Consider the following 17,247-nt stretch of genomic DNA (forward strand, 5'->3'; position numbering starts at 1 on the left):
TGCTTTGTTATTCACTGTGCAGGTGGCAAAACAGTCCTTACTAAACATCAGTACAACATTCACCTAACAATCATCGGAATAGGATCAGCATTGGAGTGAATGCTGCAGGTGTTAACTTCTCTAAGGCCAAACAGATGGTGAATAGATTTTAGTTTAGAAAATGAAGGGGCCAAATAAGAAAACATTATCAGAATCCTTCACTGGCCTGGTCCTGAGAGACAACTCATTTGCATTGCACAATAAAGGACACAGATTGAAAACTAGCTTTATTGGTTGAATTTACACCTCAATTACATTTGAACATATTCAGAGTCAAACTAGAACAATTGTCTACAATTAAATTATAGCTTGTCACCTACATTTTCTAGCACAGTACAAATGCCTGACCTAGTCAGTGCAAATACAATGTATTCAAATGGCTGAATGAAAAAAAGTACTCAAAAATTCTACACATTGTTATTCTTCAAATAAAAAGGAATGTTACTCTCTCATTTCCCCATCTTCTTCCTCTTCCTCAACTCCTCTGATGTACAGGACATTGTTACACCTATTGAACAGAAAGGACATCGTCAGTTTATTCTGCAGTGTAACCAAGTTAGTAACAGCATACAAATATGATCAATAATATTAAATGACCTCCCGAATTTTTGCTATGTTTAATTAAGAAATAGGAGCAGGAGTAGGCCATCTAGCCCCTTCGAGCCTGCCCCGCCATTCAATAAGATCGTGGCTGATCTGAAGTGGATCAGTTCCACTTTCCCGCTTTCTCCCCATAACCCTTAATTCCCCTGTCTATCAGAAACCTATCTACCCATGACTTAAATATATTTAGCGAGGCAGCCTCCACCACTTCAACTGGCAGAGAATTCCAGAGATTCACCACCCTTTGAGTGAAGAAGTTCCTCCTCAACTCCGTTCTAAACTGCCCCCCCCTTACCTTGAGGCTGTGCCCTCGAGTCCTACTGTCCTTTCTGAGCAGGAAGAATCTCTCTACCTCTACCATATCCATCCCTTTCAGTATCTTATACGTCTCTATAAGATCCCCCCTCATCCTTCTAAACTCCAACGAGTACATACCCAGTCTATTTAGTCTCTCTTCATAGTCCAACCCCCTCATCTCCGGTATCAGCCTAGTGAACCTCCTCTGCACTCCCTCCAAGGCCAAAATATCCTTGCGCAAGCGCGGCGACCAAAACTGCACACAGTACTCCAGCTGCAGCCTCACCAGTGCCCTGTACAGTTGCAGCAAGACCTCCCCGCTTTTATATTCTATCCCCCTCGCTATAAAGGCCAGCATCCCATTCGCCTTCTTGATCACCTGCTGCACCTGCAGACTGGGTTTTTGCGACTCATGCACAAGGACCCTCAGGTCCCTCTGCACTGTAGCATGCTGCAGCTTTTCTCCCTTTAAATAGTAATCCCTCCTACTATTGTTCCTGCCAAAGTGAATAACCTCACACTTGCTAACATTGTACTCCATCTGCCAGGTCCTCGCCCACTCACAGCCTATCCAGATCCCTCTGCAGACTTTCCACACCCTCCACACAATTTGCGCATAATTATCTCCAATCAACAATTTTTAAATAAATAAATCACAGTAAACCTACAAACAAATATGATACTTGTCCAAAGACAGAAGCATCAAAAATAAAAAAAACAAAGAGGATATGCAAAATATTAGCAAGATTAAGGAAAACCTAAAGATGTTTTTACCAGTATATAAAGAGCAAAAGGATATTTAAGAGAAAATTGGGACATATTGGAAAGGAGGCAGGGAGCTTCTGTAAAGATGCAGAGGATGAGAAGAGTTTTAAATAAACTGTCTCCATATTCACATTGGAAAAGGATGGTGCAGATACAGTAATCTAAGAGGAACAGTGTGAAATATTGGATAAAATCATCATAATGAGAGAGGGAGTGTTAGAGGAGCTAGAATCCTTGAAAATGGAAAAGTCGCCAGGGCCAGGTGGATTGTTCCCTAGGGTATTGAGGGAGGACAGGGAGGAAAGAGCAGATGGCATCTCTGAGGATTATTTTCCAATTTTTACTAGATACACGGCAGGTACCAGAGGACTATATAAATGCATCGGTCCACCCTGTTGTCCAAGGGGCATACACGCGGTGGGTCGTACGAGGGCTGCTCTTGGACGTTTTGAGAGTTGCCTAGTGCTTCACGTTGATAGCGTACGCTTAAACTGGACCAGCTGATGGGCAACACGACAGCTCAGTGACTATCACTGTTTGCTGTGCAGATACATGGATTTGGGCCGGTGTCTGTGGGAGTTTGCGCATTCTCCCCGTGCTTGCGTGGGTTTTCTCCGGGTGCTCCGGTTTCCTCCCACACCCCAAAGATGTGCTCTTAGGCAAATTGGTGTAACAACTTGTCCCTAAATTAGTCTCCCCTCAATCTGGTTTCCAATGTGGAGTGCTATTAGCGTAGACAAGGGTCACGGGTGGAGAGGGCACTCAATGTTAAAATGGCGGCGCAGGCTTGTTGGGCCGAAGGGCCTGTTTCCCGTGCTGTGTTGTGCTTTGTAGTTCCATTGTTTAAAAACGGTACCAAGGAAATGCCGAACAATTATAGACCAGTTAGCTTTACCTTAGTGTAGGAAAATTGTTCGAATTAATCCTGAGATCAGACAAACTGTCACTTAAAAAAGGCAAGGATTAGTCAGGGATAGTCAGCATGGTTTTGTCAAGGAAAGGTCATGCCTTATAAAATTTGACTGAATTCTTTGAGGAAGTGACAAAGGATTGATGAGGGTAGTACATTGGGATGCTGTCTATATGGATTTGAGTAAGGCATTTGACAGGGTCCCACATGGCACACTGGTCAAAAAGAAATACATACTGAATACAGGGTAACATTGCGAATTGGATCCAAAGCCGGCCTAGTAACAGGAAACAGAGTAATGGTCAATGGCTGCCCTTGTGAATGGAAAGCTGTTCCAAGTGGTGTTCCGCAGGGCTCAGTGTTGGGATCTCTGCTGTTCAGTTTACATATTAATGAACTGAACCTGAACATGGGGGACACCATTAGGAAATTTGTGTAGAGGATAATTGCAAGCTCCAAAATTATACCGATAGATTGGTGGAGCAGACAGGGAAGTGGCAGATGGAGTTCAACTCTGATAAGTGTGAGGTAATGCATTTAGGGAGGTCAAACAGCAAAAGGGGATATCAATGTCACATATTTAACTAGCAATTCCCTGAAGGAGGTCACTGCCACACATTGCAATTAACACCTTAGGTGCACTGACACTTTAGTTGTCACATCTTAGGCATTCCCCCACCACCCCCATCCCTATCAATTTTTACCCCTGGCTTCCTAGTCCAGTAACAAACACTGCTACCATACACCTCAACCCTCTCCAATGCTACAGGCTGGTGCACATTGCACTGTGCAATAACCCCTTCCCTCAACAAATCAATTTGAATGCTCCTGCACAGGATGAGTTAAAACTCTCCACTCAAGGTTATAATATCTTGCTTGTTACCTGAGCTGTGTGCAAATTGGCATAGGGTACATAAAATTAGAGAGATAAATATGTGGCTCAAATACTGGTGAGGGAGAAGTGGGTTTTGGTTCATCAGATACTGGCATCAGTCCCAGGGAAAGGCAACCTACATCCAAACCACGGGACCAGTGTTCTTACAAATCTTGTAATCAGGGAAGTAAACAGGGCTTTAAACTAAATTGGGGGAGGATGTTTCTAGAGAGGGGAAATGTAGTCTTACAAAGCAAAAGGATACGGCAGCATTACACAGCAGCTATTGTGGTAATGATACAGAGTGAGACAGGAGGGGACAAAGCGTACAAACATAAAAACAGCAGCAAGTAGCATCAAAGGGGGAAAATGGTAACAAGGCAAAATGAATGGGTCTTTACTCAAATGCACAATATCAATGAACTAATGACACAAATTGAAGTTAATAGTTATAATCTTAAAGTCATTACAGAGACATGGTTACAAGAAGATTAAAACTGGGAATTAAATATTCAGGGGTCTGTGACTTTTAGTAAGGACAGACAGGATGGAAAGGGTTGTGGGCTAGCTTTGTTAGAACAAGATGGAATTCAATAGCGAAATATGATCTTGAATCGGAAAATGTAGAATCCGTGTGGGCGGAGGTAAAAAAAAAATCACAATGAGAAGACAACACTGATGGGAGTAGCCCCCAAACAGTAGCGATACTGTAGGACTGAGAATAAATCAGGAGATAATGAGGGTAAATTAAAAAGGCAGTACATTAATCATTGGACACTTTAATATTCATGTGGATTGTAAAAATCAAATAGCAGAGGTAGCCATGATGAAGAATTTAGAGAGTGTACTCAGGACAGTTTCCTAGAACAACACGTAGTGGATCCATTCAGGAATCAGGCTACTTTGCATCTGATGTGTAATGAGGAATGTTTAATAAACAATAAGTAAAAAAAAACCCCAGAAACCGTGCCCAAAGAGAAAATAAATACCATAACTATTGAGATAGAAAAGTATTAGGCAAACTAAAGCGACCAATGGTCTATAAGTCCCCTGGACCTAATGATTAGATCCCAGGATATCAAAGAAAATAACTATAGTGGATGCATTGGTTACGTATACAATTGGTTATATATACAATTATTTCCAATAATCCTTAAATTCTGGAGAAATCCCAGAGGATTGGAAAACTGCCAATGTAACACCCTATTCAAAAGGAGACAAAAAAAAGGTAATAGGTTTAACATCTGTCATTGGGAAATGTGAAATTATAAAAGAATGTAATAGCAGAACATTTCGAAACACACAATATAATCAAGCAGAGAGTCAGCATGACTTCACGAAGGGGACGCAGGCTCGTTGGGCCAAAGGGCCTGTTTCCCATGCTGTGTTGTTCTTTGTTCAATGGATTAGAATTCTTTGAGGTGGTAAGCAGCAGGATAAAGGGAGAATCAGTAGATGCTATATATTTGGATTTCCAAAGAGCATTCAATGACATACTGCTCAAAAGGTTATTTAGTAAGATGCATCCATGGTACTGGCGTGTATATTAGCACAGATAGAAGAAAGAGCTGGGAAAAGCAGGGCATTTTCAGGATGGCAGCCTGTAACTAGTGGAGGACCACAATTATTTACAATATATATCAATGACTTAGACAAGCTAAGTGAATTTCCTAGGGGATTTTTACTGTAACTTCATTACAGTGTTAATGTACACCTATTGTGACTAATAAACTTTACTTTTGCCAAGTTTGCATGTGACACAAAAAAGGTGGGGAGACAAGTGGTGAGGATGACAGACTTTGCAGAGAGATATTAGTTTAAGTGACTGGGCAAAAACTTGGTAAATGGAATATAATGTAGGAAAATGTGAACTGTGTACTTTGCTAGGAAGAATAATGGGCTGAATATTATTTAAATGGAGAACGACTGCAGAAAGCTGCAGCATAGACGGATGGATGGGGAGTCCTTGTGCATAAATCACAAAGTTAGCAGGTTCAACAAATATAGTGAAGGCAAATGGAATGTTGCCCTTTATTTCAAAGGAAATAGAGTATAAAAATAGGGAAGTCTTGCTGAAACTATAGAAGGCCCTAGTTAGACCATACCAGGAATGTTTGACCCCATTCCTTATTGGATAACAATATGTTCGCTTTGGAGGCAGTCCAGAAAATGTTCATTAGGTTGATCCTGGACACGGAAGGATTTTTGGGAGAGGTCGAATAGGTTGGGCCTGTACTCAGTGGAGATTAGAAGAATGAGAGATGACCTTACTGAGACACAGATTCTCAGACGGCTGGACAGGACAGATACCGAGAGGTTGCTTCCCCCGCTTGTGGGAGAATCTAGGACCAGAGGGCATAACCTCAGAGTGTGGGGTTACCACTGAAGACAGATAAGGAGGAATTTCTTCTCAATGGGCAGTGAACTTCAGAACATAAGAAATAGGAGGAGTAGGCCATCTAGCCCTTTGAGCCTGCCCCGCCATTCAACAAGATCATGACTGATCTGAAGTGGCTCAGTTCCACTTTCCTGCTTTCTCCCCATAACCCTTAATTCCCTTGCCTACCAAAAACCTACCTACCCGCGTCTTAAATATATTTAGCGAGGCAGCCTCCACCACTTCAACGGGCAGAGAATTCCAGAGATTCACCACCCTTTGAGTGAAGAAGTTCCTCCTCAACTCTGTTCTAAACCACCCCCCTTTTATCTTGAGGCTGTGCCCCCTAGTCCTATTGTCTTTTTTGAGCGGGAAGAGTCTTTCCACCTCTATCCTATCCATCCCATTCATCATCTTATATGTCTCAATGAGATCTCCCCTCATTCTTCTAAACTCTAACGAGTACAAGCCCAGTTTATTCAGCCTCTCCTCATAGCTCAACCCCCTCAACTCCGGTATCAGCCTAGTAAACCTCCTCTGCACTCCCTCCAAGGCCAAAATATCTTTGCGCAGGTGCGGCGCCCAAAAATGCACACAGTACTCCAGTTGCGGCCTCACCAATGCCCTATACAGCTGCAGCAAGACCTCCCTACTTTTATATTCAATCCCCTTCGCTATGAAGGCCAGCATCCCATTCGCCTTCCTGACCACCTGCTGCACCTGCAAGCTGGGTTTTTGCGACTCATGCACAAGGACCCCGAGGTCCCTCTGCACCGTCGCCTGCTGCAGTTTTTCGCCCCGTAAGTAATAGTCCTTCCTACCATTCTTCCTACCAAAGTGGACCACCTCACACTTGCCAACATTAAATTCCATTTGCCATTTCCTGGCCCATTCGCCCAGCCTATCTAGATCCTTCTGCAGACTCTCCACACCCTCCGCACAATTTGCCGTTCCCCCAATCTTGGTGTCATCAGCAAATTTCGACACTCTACACTCGGTTCCCTCCTCCAGATCATCTATATAAATGGTAAAAAGCTGAGGCCCCAGCACCGACCCCTGGGGCACTCCACTAGTCACCACCCTCCAAGGCCAAAATATCCTTGCGCAAGTGCGGCGACCAAAACTGCACACAGTACTCCAGCTGTGGCCTCACCAGTGCCCTGTACGGTTGCAGCAAGACCTCCCTACTTTTATATTCAATCCCCCTCGCTATGAAGGCCAGCATCCCATTTGCCTTCCTGACCACCTGCTGCACCTGTAGGCTGGGTTTTTGCGACTCATGCACAAGGACCGCCAGGTCCCTCTGCACCGTAGCATGCTGCAGCTTTTCGCTCTGTAAGTAGTCCTTCCTACTATTATTCCTAAGTGGATAACCTCACACTTGCCAACATTGTATTCCATCTGCCAGGTCCTCGCCCACTCGCTCAGCCTATCTAGATCCCTCTGCAGACTTTCCACACCCTCCGCACAATTTGCTGTTCCACTTATCTTTGTGTCATCAGCAAATTTCGACACCTTACACTCGGCTCCCTCCTCCAGATCATCTGTATAAATGGTAAATAGCTGAGGCCCCAGCACCGATCCCTGGGGCACTCCACTTGTCACCAACCGCCAATCCGAACAGCACCCATTGACACCCACTCTCTGCCTCCTATTTGACAGCCTATCCACGCTAACACCCTACCCCCAACTCCATGCCCCCTAACCTTCTGTAACAACCTTTTGTGCAGCACCTTATCAAACGCCTTCTGAAAATCGAGAAACACCACATCCACCGGTTCCCCTCTATCTAGTGTCTACCGCACTAGACACATCCTCATAGAATTCCAATAAATTCGTCAGACACGACTTCCCCTTAACAAATCCGTGCTGCGTCTGCTCTATTAAACAATTCTTCTCAATATGCCTCGCTATTTCCTCTTTGATTACAGATTCCTACATCAGACGTTAAACTAACCGGCCTATAATTCCCTGCCTTTTGCCTGCTACCCTTTTTAAACAGCAGTGTAACATTAGCCATTTTCCAATCTTCTGGCACTTCCCCGGAATCCAGTGAGGTTTGGAAAATTATCACCAAGGCATCCACTATCACCTCTGCCATTTCCTTAAGAACCCTTGGATGCATTCCATCTGGTCCTGGGGACTTGAATTCCTTACCACACAGGGCTGGAGAGACTAGGTCATTAAGAATGTTAAAGGCAGAGGGAAACAGATTTTTAATCAGTAAAGGAATCAAGGGTTATGGGGATAGGCGGGAAAGTGGAGTTGAGGATTATAATATCAGATCAGTCATGATCTCACTGAACGGCGAAGACTCAATGGGCCAAATGGCCTACTTCTGCTTCTACGTCTTACGGTCTAACAAGCTTTTTATTTGAATAACTTTGCATCTCCAAGAAAAGGTAATACCAGTGCTACAGGGAAATCCAAAGTTAAGTCACGGGAAGGAATTTGGTGGGTTAAAGCAATGAAGAAAACAACAGGACACGAGAAAGGAAAATTTCCCTGCTCTAGATTCCCCCAAGGAAGTACTTCCTTTACCCACTTTATCTGATGTTTTAATTCATCTTAAACCATCTCAATCTTGTCAGTTTTTATCGTGCAGATGCTGGTGACTTCCAGAGCTTTAATTAACGAGGCTGTGAAAAGTTGTAACTAAACTCACAAAGACCATAAACACTTGCTGTCACCAATACAAACAGGTCAAGTGTCAGTAATAACAATCCCAGCAATGGGGCAGCAAATTAGACAGCTGCTTTTAACTTGAACTCTGCATTCAAAGCCAGCAGTGTGATGGGATGAAAGCCTCCACATCACATTAATGACAAGGATGCCGGGGGACAGAGAACCAGAGGATCAAAGTACTCCCAATTTCATACCCAACTCAGCAAAGGAAGGAAAAAGTCTCACGCTCACAGCATCCTGAATTTGGGACTCAGGCGTAACACTGGGACAAAGTACAGCTTCGCTTTACATCAGAGCCATGGACAGGAGAGGGAGAATGGGGTGCTTATTGCTGATACAGCATGTTCCCCTGATTAGTATTAATAAAAATCACATTTATAAATCTGAACTGAATATCTGCTGAAGGTTTATCACAAATTGCTGATGAACACTTAATCCATGAACTTTGGCTCAAGCAATTGCCCATTTTGATAAATGACAAAAGGGTCCAGCAGCCAGTGTTGTTACTGAGCACACACCCAACATGCAGTTAAAAGATTTCCTCGTACCTACGTTGGAATCGGTGAGTTATGCTGCTGGCTATGGTTCAGTTAGTAGCAGCCCCTGCCTGAATAAGAAGTTGGTATGTTCATGTCCCATTCCAGGATTCAAACATCAAAATTAAAACTGATACTCCATTGCAGCAGAGGGAGCACTGCATTGTCACAGGCACTGGCTCTCAGATGAGATGTTAAACCAAGGCATCTTCTGTTAATTCAGGTTGGCATAAAAGATCCCCTATCACTATTCCAAAAAGGAGAGTTCTCAGTGTCAAGAACAAAGAACTGTACTGCACAGGAAAGGCCCTTCAGCCCTCCAAACCTGCGCCAATCATGGTGCCTGCCTAAACTAAAATCAAAAGCAATTAGAGTCTGTATCCTTCCAGTCCCATCCTATTCATTCTAATTACCCCTTAAATGCTACAATCATACCTGCCACCACTAACTCCCCAGGTAGCGCGTTCCAGATATTCACCAGCCTGCATAAAAAAATCTAGCCTCGCACATCTCCTCTAAACTTTTCCCCACGCACCTTAAATATATGTCCCCGAGCACTTGACTTTTCTACCCTAGGAAAGAGCATCTGACTCTGTCCATGCCACACATAACCTCTATCAGGTCACCCCTCAATCTCCATCATTCCAGTGAGAACAAACTAAGTTTATCCAATCTCTCCTCATAGCTAATACCCTCCAGACCAGGCAACATCGTGACAAACTTCTTTGGTAATCTCCCCAAAGTATCCACATCCTTCTGGTAGTGTGGCCACCAGAATTATAGGCAATATTCTAAATGAAACCTATATACACAATATTCTAAATAAGCCCTTTGGTTCTGTACAGCTGCAGCATGAATTGCCAATTTTTATACTCAATGTCCTGGCCGATGAAGGCAAATATGCCATATGCCTTCTTGACTACCTTAGCCACCTGCGTTGCGCCACTCTGTGATCAGTGGGCATGTACACCCAGATCCCTCTGCATGTAAATACTGATAAGGGTTCTACCACTTATTACATAACTCATACACATATTGGACCTTCCAAAATGCATTATCTCACAGTTGTCCAGATTACGATGTTGATGCCATTACGGAGACTTGATTAAGGGAAGGACAGGATTGGCAGCTTAACATTCCAGGATAGACATGTTTCGGTGCGATCGAGGGGGATGTAAAAGTAATGGGGGAGTTGCACAACTGGTTAAGGAGAGTATCACAGCTGTACTCCGGGAGGATACCTCGGAGGGCTCATACAGTGAGGCAATATGTGCAGAGCTCAGGAATGTTGGAGGTTTACTACAGGCCACTCAACAGCCAGTGGGAGATAGAGGAACAGATATGTAGGCAGATTTTGGCAAGATGTAAAAGTAACAAGGTTGTTGTGGTAGGAGATTTTAACTTCCCCTATATTGACTGGGACTCACTTAGTGTTAGGGGCGTAGATAGGTCTTCACGGAGGAGGACATGAATAGTTTGCCGGACATTAAAGATAGAAGGATGGTAGGAGATGAGGGCCTTAACGCGATTACTGTCACCAGAGAGGTAGTGCTTGATAGACCGACGGGACTGAAGGTAGACAAGTCCCCAGGACAAGATAGAATGCACTCCAGGGTTCTGAAAGAAATGGCAGAGGTGATAGCGGATGCCTTAGTAATTATTTATCAAAATTCGCTGGACTCCGGGGAAGTGCCGGAAGATTGGAAAACGGCTAATGTTACGCCGCTGTTTAAAAAAGATAGCAGACAAAAGGCAGGGAATTATAGGCCGTTTAGTTTAACGTCTGTAGTTGGAAAAATGCTAGAATCTGTCAAAGAAGAAATAGCGAGGCACCTAGAAAAGAATGGTTTGATCGAGCAGACGCAGCACAGATTCATTAAGGGGAAGTTGTGTTTGATGAATTTATTGGATTTCTATGAGGATGTGACTAGTGCGGTAGACAGAGGGGAACCGGTGGATGTGGTGTTTTTAGATTTCCAAAAGGCGTTTGATAAGGTGCCTCACAAAAGGTTGCTACAGAAGGTTAGGATGCACAGAGTTGGGGGTAAGGTGTTAGCGTGGATAGAGGATTGGCTGTCTAATAGGAGGGAGAGAGTTGATATCAATGGGTGCTATCCTGGTTGGCAGTTGGTGACTAGTGGAGTGCCGCAGCCTCAACTGTTTACCATTTATATAGATGATCTGGAGGAAGGGGCTGAGTGTAGGGTCACGAAATTTGCTGATGACACAAAGATGAGTGGAAAAGGAAATTGCGTGGAGGGCGTGGAAAGTCTGCAGAGAGACCTGGATAGGCTGAGCGAGTGGACGAGAACCTGGCAGATGGAGTCCAATGTTAGCAAGTGTGAGGTTATCCAATTTGTAATAATAGTAGGAGGGATTATTATTTAAAAGGCAAAAAGCTGCAGCATGCTACGGTGCAGAGGGACCTGGGGGTCCTTGTCTATGACTCGCAAAAACCCAGTCTGTAGGTGCAGCAGGTGATCAAGAAAGCGAATGGGATGTTGGCCTTTATAACGAGGGGGATAGAATATAGGGAGGTCTTGCTGCAACTGTACAGGGTACTGGTGAGGCCGCAGCTGGAGTACTGTATGCAGTTTTGGTCGCCGCACTTGCGAAAGGATATATTGGCCTTGGAGGGAGTGCAGAGGAGGTTCACTAGGCTGATAGCGGAGATGAGGGGGTTAGCTTATGAAGAGAGACTAAATAGACTGGGTTTATCCTCGGAGTTTAGAAGGCTGAGGGGAGATCTTATAGAGACATATAAGATAATGAAGGGGATAGATAGGGTAGAGGTAGAGAGATTCTTCCCGCTTAGAAAGGTTAGCAGGACTAGAGGGCACAGCCTCAAGATTGGGGGGGCGGGGGGGAGCAGTTTAGATCGGAGTTGAGGAGGAACTTCTTCACTCAAAGGATGGTGAATCTCTGGAATTCTCTGCCCGTTGAAGTGGTGGAGGCTACCTCGCTAAATATATTTAAGTCACAGGTAGATAGGTTTCTGATAGACAAGGGAATTAAGAGTTATGGGGAGAAAGCGGCAAAGTGGAACTGATCCACTTCAGGTCAGCCACGATCTTATTGAATGGTGGAGCAGGCTCGAAGGGCTAGATGGCCGACTCCTGCTCCTATTTCTTATGGGGCAGGGTTTGTAAGGAGCATCCAGGAGGGCTTCTTGAAACAGAATGCAGATAGTCCAACTAGGGAAGGATCCCGGTCAGGTGGTCAATGTTTCAGTAGGGGAGCAGTTCAGGAGCAGTGACCAGAATTCAATAAACCTTAAGGTACTAATGGATAAAGATAAGTGTAGTCCTCAAGTTAAGGTGCTAAACTGGGGTAAGACTAATTACAACAATATTAGGCAGGAAGTAAAGAATGTAGATTGGGAGCAGATGTTTGAGGGCAAATCAACAGCTGGCATGTGGGAGGCTTTCAAGTGCAAGTTGATAGGGATTCAGGACGGGCACATTCCTGTAAGGATGAAGGATAAGTATGGCAATTTTGGGGAACCTTGGATAACAAGAGATATTGTGAGCCTAGTCAAAGAGAAAAAGGAAGCATTTGTCAAAGCTAGGAGGGTGAGAACACACAAAGCAAGTATGGAGTACAAGGGAGGTAGAAAGATACTTAAGTAAGGAGTAAGAAGGGCTAAATAAACACACACACATATATAGTATAAAGAGCAAGAGGATGGCCAGGGAGAGGGGTGGCCCACTCAAGGACAAAGGAGGGAATCTATGCGTGGAGCCAGAGGAAATATGCAAGATATTAAATGAGTTATTTCTGTCAGTATTCACCAGAGAAGGACTTGGCAGATAATGAGTCTGGGAAAGGATGTGTAGATAATTTGAGTCATATTGAGATGAAAAAAGTGGTATTTGGGTTCTTGAGAAACATTAAGGTAGACAAGTCCTGAGGGGATATATCCCAGAATACTGAGAGAGGCAAGGGAGGAAATCGCTGGGGCCTTGAGAGAAATCTTTGTATCCTCACTGGCTACAGGGGAGGTACAGTAAGAAGTCTCACAACACCAGGTTAGAGACTTCTTACTGTGTTTACCCCAGTCCAACACCAGCATCTCTACAGGGCAGGTCCCAAAGGATTAGAGAATAGCCAATGTTGTTCCTTTGTTTAAGAAGGGTATCAAGAATAATTCAGATAATTACAGGACGGTGAGCCTTACATCAGTGGTAGGGAAATTATTGGAGACAGTTCTTCGAAACAGGATTTATTCCCACTTGGAAATAAGTGAATGTATCAGTGAGAGGCAACATGATTTTGTGAAGGGGCGGTTGTACCTCACGAACTTGATCAAGTTTTTCGAGGAAGTGACGAAGATGATTAATGAGGGTAGGGTAGTGGATGTTGTCTACATGGACTTCAGTAAGGCCTTTGACAAGGACCCTCATGGCAGACTGGTGCAGAAGGTGAAGTCGCATGGAATCAGAGGTGAGCTGGCAAGGTGTATACAGAACTGGCTCAGTCAAAGACAGAGGGTACCAGTGGAAGGGTGTGTTTCTGAATGGAGGCCTGTGACAAGTGGTGTTCCTCAGGGACCAGTGCTGGCACCTTTGCTGTTTGTAATAAATATAAGTGATTTGGAGGAAAATGTAACTGAATTGATTAGTAACTTTGTGGGTGACACAAAGGTTGGTGGATTTGCGGATAGCGATGAGGACCATCAGAAGATACAGCAGGATATAGATCAGTTGGAGACTTCGGTGGAGAGATGGCAGATGGAGATTAATCTGAACAAGTGAGAAGTAATGCATTTTGGAAAGTCAAATACAGATAGGAAATATACAGTAAATGGCAAAACCCTTAAGAGTATTGATAGGCAAAGGGATCTGGATGTACAGGTACACAGGTCACTAAGAATGGTATATTTGCCTTCATTGGCCAGGGTATTTTTAAAAAATTAGCAAGTCATGTTGCAGCTTTATAGAACCTTAGTTAGGCCGCAACTGGAACACATAAGAAGAAGGAGCAGGAGTAGCTCCCCATGGGTGAGAGGGAACACTAATGGAGAGAAAGGGGGGCAAGTTACACTTCAGCTTCATTTAAAAGTGTGTCAATCAATGAACGGAAGAAACAGCTCAATATCTCAGTTCATGAGATAAGGAGGCCTAGCTTGCTGGGGTCACACATGCCACTTGACCCTCCTGACTCTGCCGCCGTGGCATCGCTATGCCAGCCAAGACCAGAACGGCTCCAGCTTAAAATGATTCGTGGGCAACTGAGTCAGTCAGTGATAGATGTACCCTCTCTACCACTGGCTGAAAGATCAGAGCCATTGCCATGTTGCCACTTGTGAAAGCTGGCTGTTTGGACACTACCTGCCAAGCTTCCTGTATCACTACAGTGAACATTCACCATTAAAGTATTTTATTGGCCGTGACATTGTTTTGATATGTCTGATGGTCAGGGGAGGTGCTATAGAAACATAAACCTTTCAAGTAATTCTCACCTTATTAGAACTTCGCCAAGGTGACCCGCTAAAGCACCATCAATATATTCTTCTGTGTTCGCCAGCTTGAACAAGAGCAGAATAATTAATTGTTTTCTCCTGCTAAAAAGCCATGAAGGTTACAAAGCTGGACTAAGCTGTGCAGCACATTGAAGAAAATTAACATCCAGCTGGATAATATCTTTTCCCAATAATAGACTGAATTAGCTTTGTGTACAGCATCAGCTGGCTGCCATGGAGACAACAGTTAGAAGGAGATAGTTACAATCATGGAGTGGTTACAGAATAGGGGGTATTTATAGTATAGGAAGTGGCTATTTGAGTCCATGCTAGTTCAGAGAGAGCAATTAAACCACTGTTACACCCTTTCCCTATACCCGTGCAAATATTTTAGCTTGTGTTGCTTATTGAATTATACTTTGAGAGTCGTTATTGTGCCTGTCTGCACCACACTCTCAGGCAGTTCATTCAAGACCCTAAACACTTAATGCCTGAAAAGATCTTTCCTTAAGACACCATTGCTTCTTTTGCCAATCACTTTAAATCAGTGTCCTCTGGTTCCTGGCCCTTTTCACAAAAGGAAGTGTCCAGTGTTATGATTCTGAACACCTTTAACAGATCTCCTCTCAACCTTCATCTCTCCAGTGAGCAGCCCCAACTTTTCCAAACTATCCTCAAAATCACTTTTTTCTGCAACCCCTCAAATACCTGCGCATCCTTTCTGCACTGCAGTGTCCACTCCAGTAAGGATCATTCTGTCACAATTTAGAAAGCCCAGGATCTTATTTGCCATATTTAAGATAAAACTGTAAAATCCAGACTCACTTCAGACAACTGTACATCTTATTTCAGAAACTTCACATCAAACACAAGAGAATATTGGCAATTTAATCAAATTGATTGTTATGATTAACATTGAAAGTGCAGCGGCTAAGGCAATGTTAACATAGCCATACCCAGCCAGCAATATCTACGAACAGTCTGTCAACTTATTCTTTACCTGCATGTTCATATATCCATCGACTGATACCAAGTAGCCCTTGTATTCCATTCCCCATTTTAACTTCACCATCACCGGTTTGCCGGTTAAGCCGTTGAGGAAAGGTTTTGGATTCAATGGTAAACTCTGGAGGGGAGAAGAAAGGAGCAGTCAGAGAGGCGCGACTCCCAGCACCGGTAATAAATCCCACACCCACCAAACCAACATCCCCCCCCAACACACCCATCTGCCCCACACCCACCAAACCAACAACACCCCCCCACAACACACACATCTGCCCCACCCCCACCAAACCAACATCCCCCCCCAACACACCCATCTGCCCCACCCCCACCAAACCAACAACACCCCCCCCACAACACACCCATCTGCCCCACACCCACCAAACCAACAACACCCCCCCCCCCACAACACACCCATCTGCCCCACACCCACCAAACCAACAACACCCCCCCCCCACAACACACCCATCTGCCCCACCCCCCCCACAACACACCCATCTGCCCCACACCCACCAAACCAACAACACCCCCCCCACAACACACCCATCTGCCCCACACCCACCAAACCAACAACACCCCCCCCACAACACACACATCTGCCCCACCCCCACCAAACCAACAACACCCCCCCACAACACACACATCTGCTCCACACCCACCAAACCAACACCCCCCCCACAACACACACATCTGCTCCACACCCACCAAACCAACACCCCCCCCACAACACACCCATCTGCCCCACACCCACCAAACCAACAACACCCCCCCCACAACACACACACATGCCCCACCCCCACCATACAAACACACACACAGCGGCTGGAGGAGGAGGGGGAGCGCTGGTTTCCCCGGGGGTGAAGAGCACAGAGCAACCCGGGGGGAGGGTACTGGGGGGGGTGGGAGAGGGAGATGGGACCGGCGGCCCGCTCCTCTATCTCCCTCACCCTCTCTCCCCTTCACCCCCTCACTCCTGCCCCCTCACCCTCTCTTCCCCCCCCGCTCCCTCACCCTCTCCCCCTCTCTCCCTCTCCCTCACCCTCTCACCCTCTCACCCTCTCACCCTCTCCCTCTCTCTCTCTCTCTCTCCCTCTCTCCCCCCTCTCCCTCACCATGCTGCTCCTCTCTCCCAGTCGCTGCAATGGCGGCTCCACTCGCTGCCTCGCGCCAACCGGCCGGAAGCAGAGGCTGCCGGGAGCCACACACTTTCACCCTTCACCTTTCACCCGGCACCCTGATTGGACAGCACGGTTGCCATGGCCACCCTCACCGCGCCACGCCCCCCCCCTCCCCTCACACTGACACAGAGGGTGAGGGACTCGGGGCACACACAGCCCCCTCACACTGACACAGAGGGTGAGGGACTCGGTGACACACACAGCCCCCTCACACTGACACAGAGGGTGAGGGACTCGGTGACACACACAGCCCCCTCACACTGACACAGAGGGTGAGGGACTCGGGGCACACACAGCCCCCTCACACTGACACAGAGGGTGAGGGACTCGGTGACACACACAGCCCCCTCACACTGACACAGAGGGTGAGGGACTCGGGGCACACACAGCCCCCTCACACTGACACAGAGGGTGAGGGACTCGGGGCACACACAGCCCCCTCACACTGACACAGAGGGTGAGGGACTCGGGGCACACACAGCCCCCTCACACTGACACAGAGGGTGAGGGACTCGGTGAC

At 45.7% G+C, this 17,247-nt stretch overlaps 1 protein-coding gene across 1 annotated transcript; it reads right to left on the reverse strand.

Moving 5' to 3' along the window:
* Nucleotides 1-249: 249 nt before the first annotated feature.
* Nucleotides 250-16,745, reverse strand: snrpf (small nuclear ribonucleoprotein polypeptide F). The gene is made up of 4 exons (XM_080207794.1): nucleotides 16,662-16,745; nucleotides 15,548-15,673; nucleotides 14,548-14,612; nucleotides 250-547 (listed from the first exon to the last, which is right to left on the reverse strand). The coding sequence occupies exons 1-4, from the start codon at nucleotides 16,662-16,664 to the stop codon at nucleotides 481-483; spliced, it is 261 nt and encodes an 86-aa protein (XP_080063920.1). The 5' UTR covers nucleotides 16,665-16,745; the 3' UTR covers nucleotides 250-480.
* Between the last annotated feature and the right edge of the window lie 502 nt (nucleotides 16,746-17,247).

This window comes from Carcharhinus amblyrhynchos, chromosome 19, assembly GCF_965287045.1.
Source record: "Carcharhinus amblyrhynchos chromosome 19, sCarAmb.v2.hapA, whole genome shotgun sequence".
NCBI classification, from domain to species: domain Eukaryota; kingdom Metazoa; phylum Chordata; class Chondrichthyes; order Carcharhiniformes; family Carcharhinidae; genus Carcharhinus; species Carcharhinus amblyrhynchos.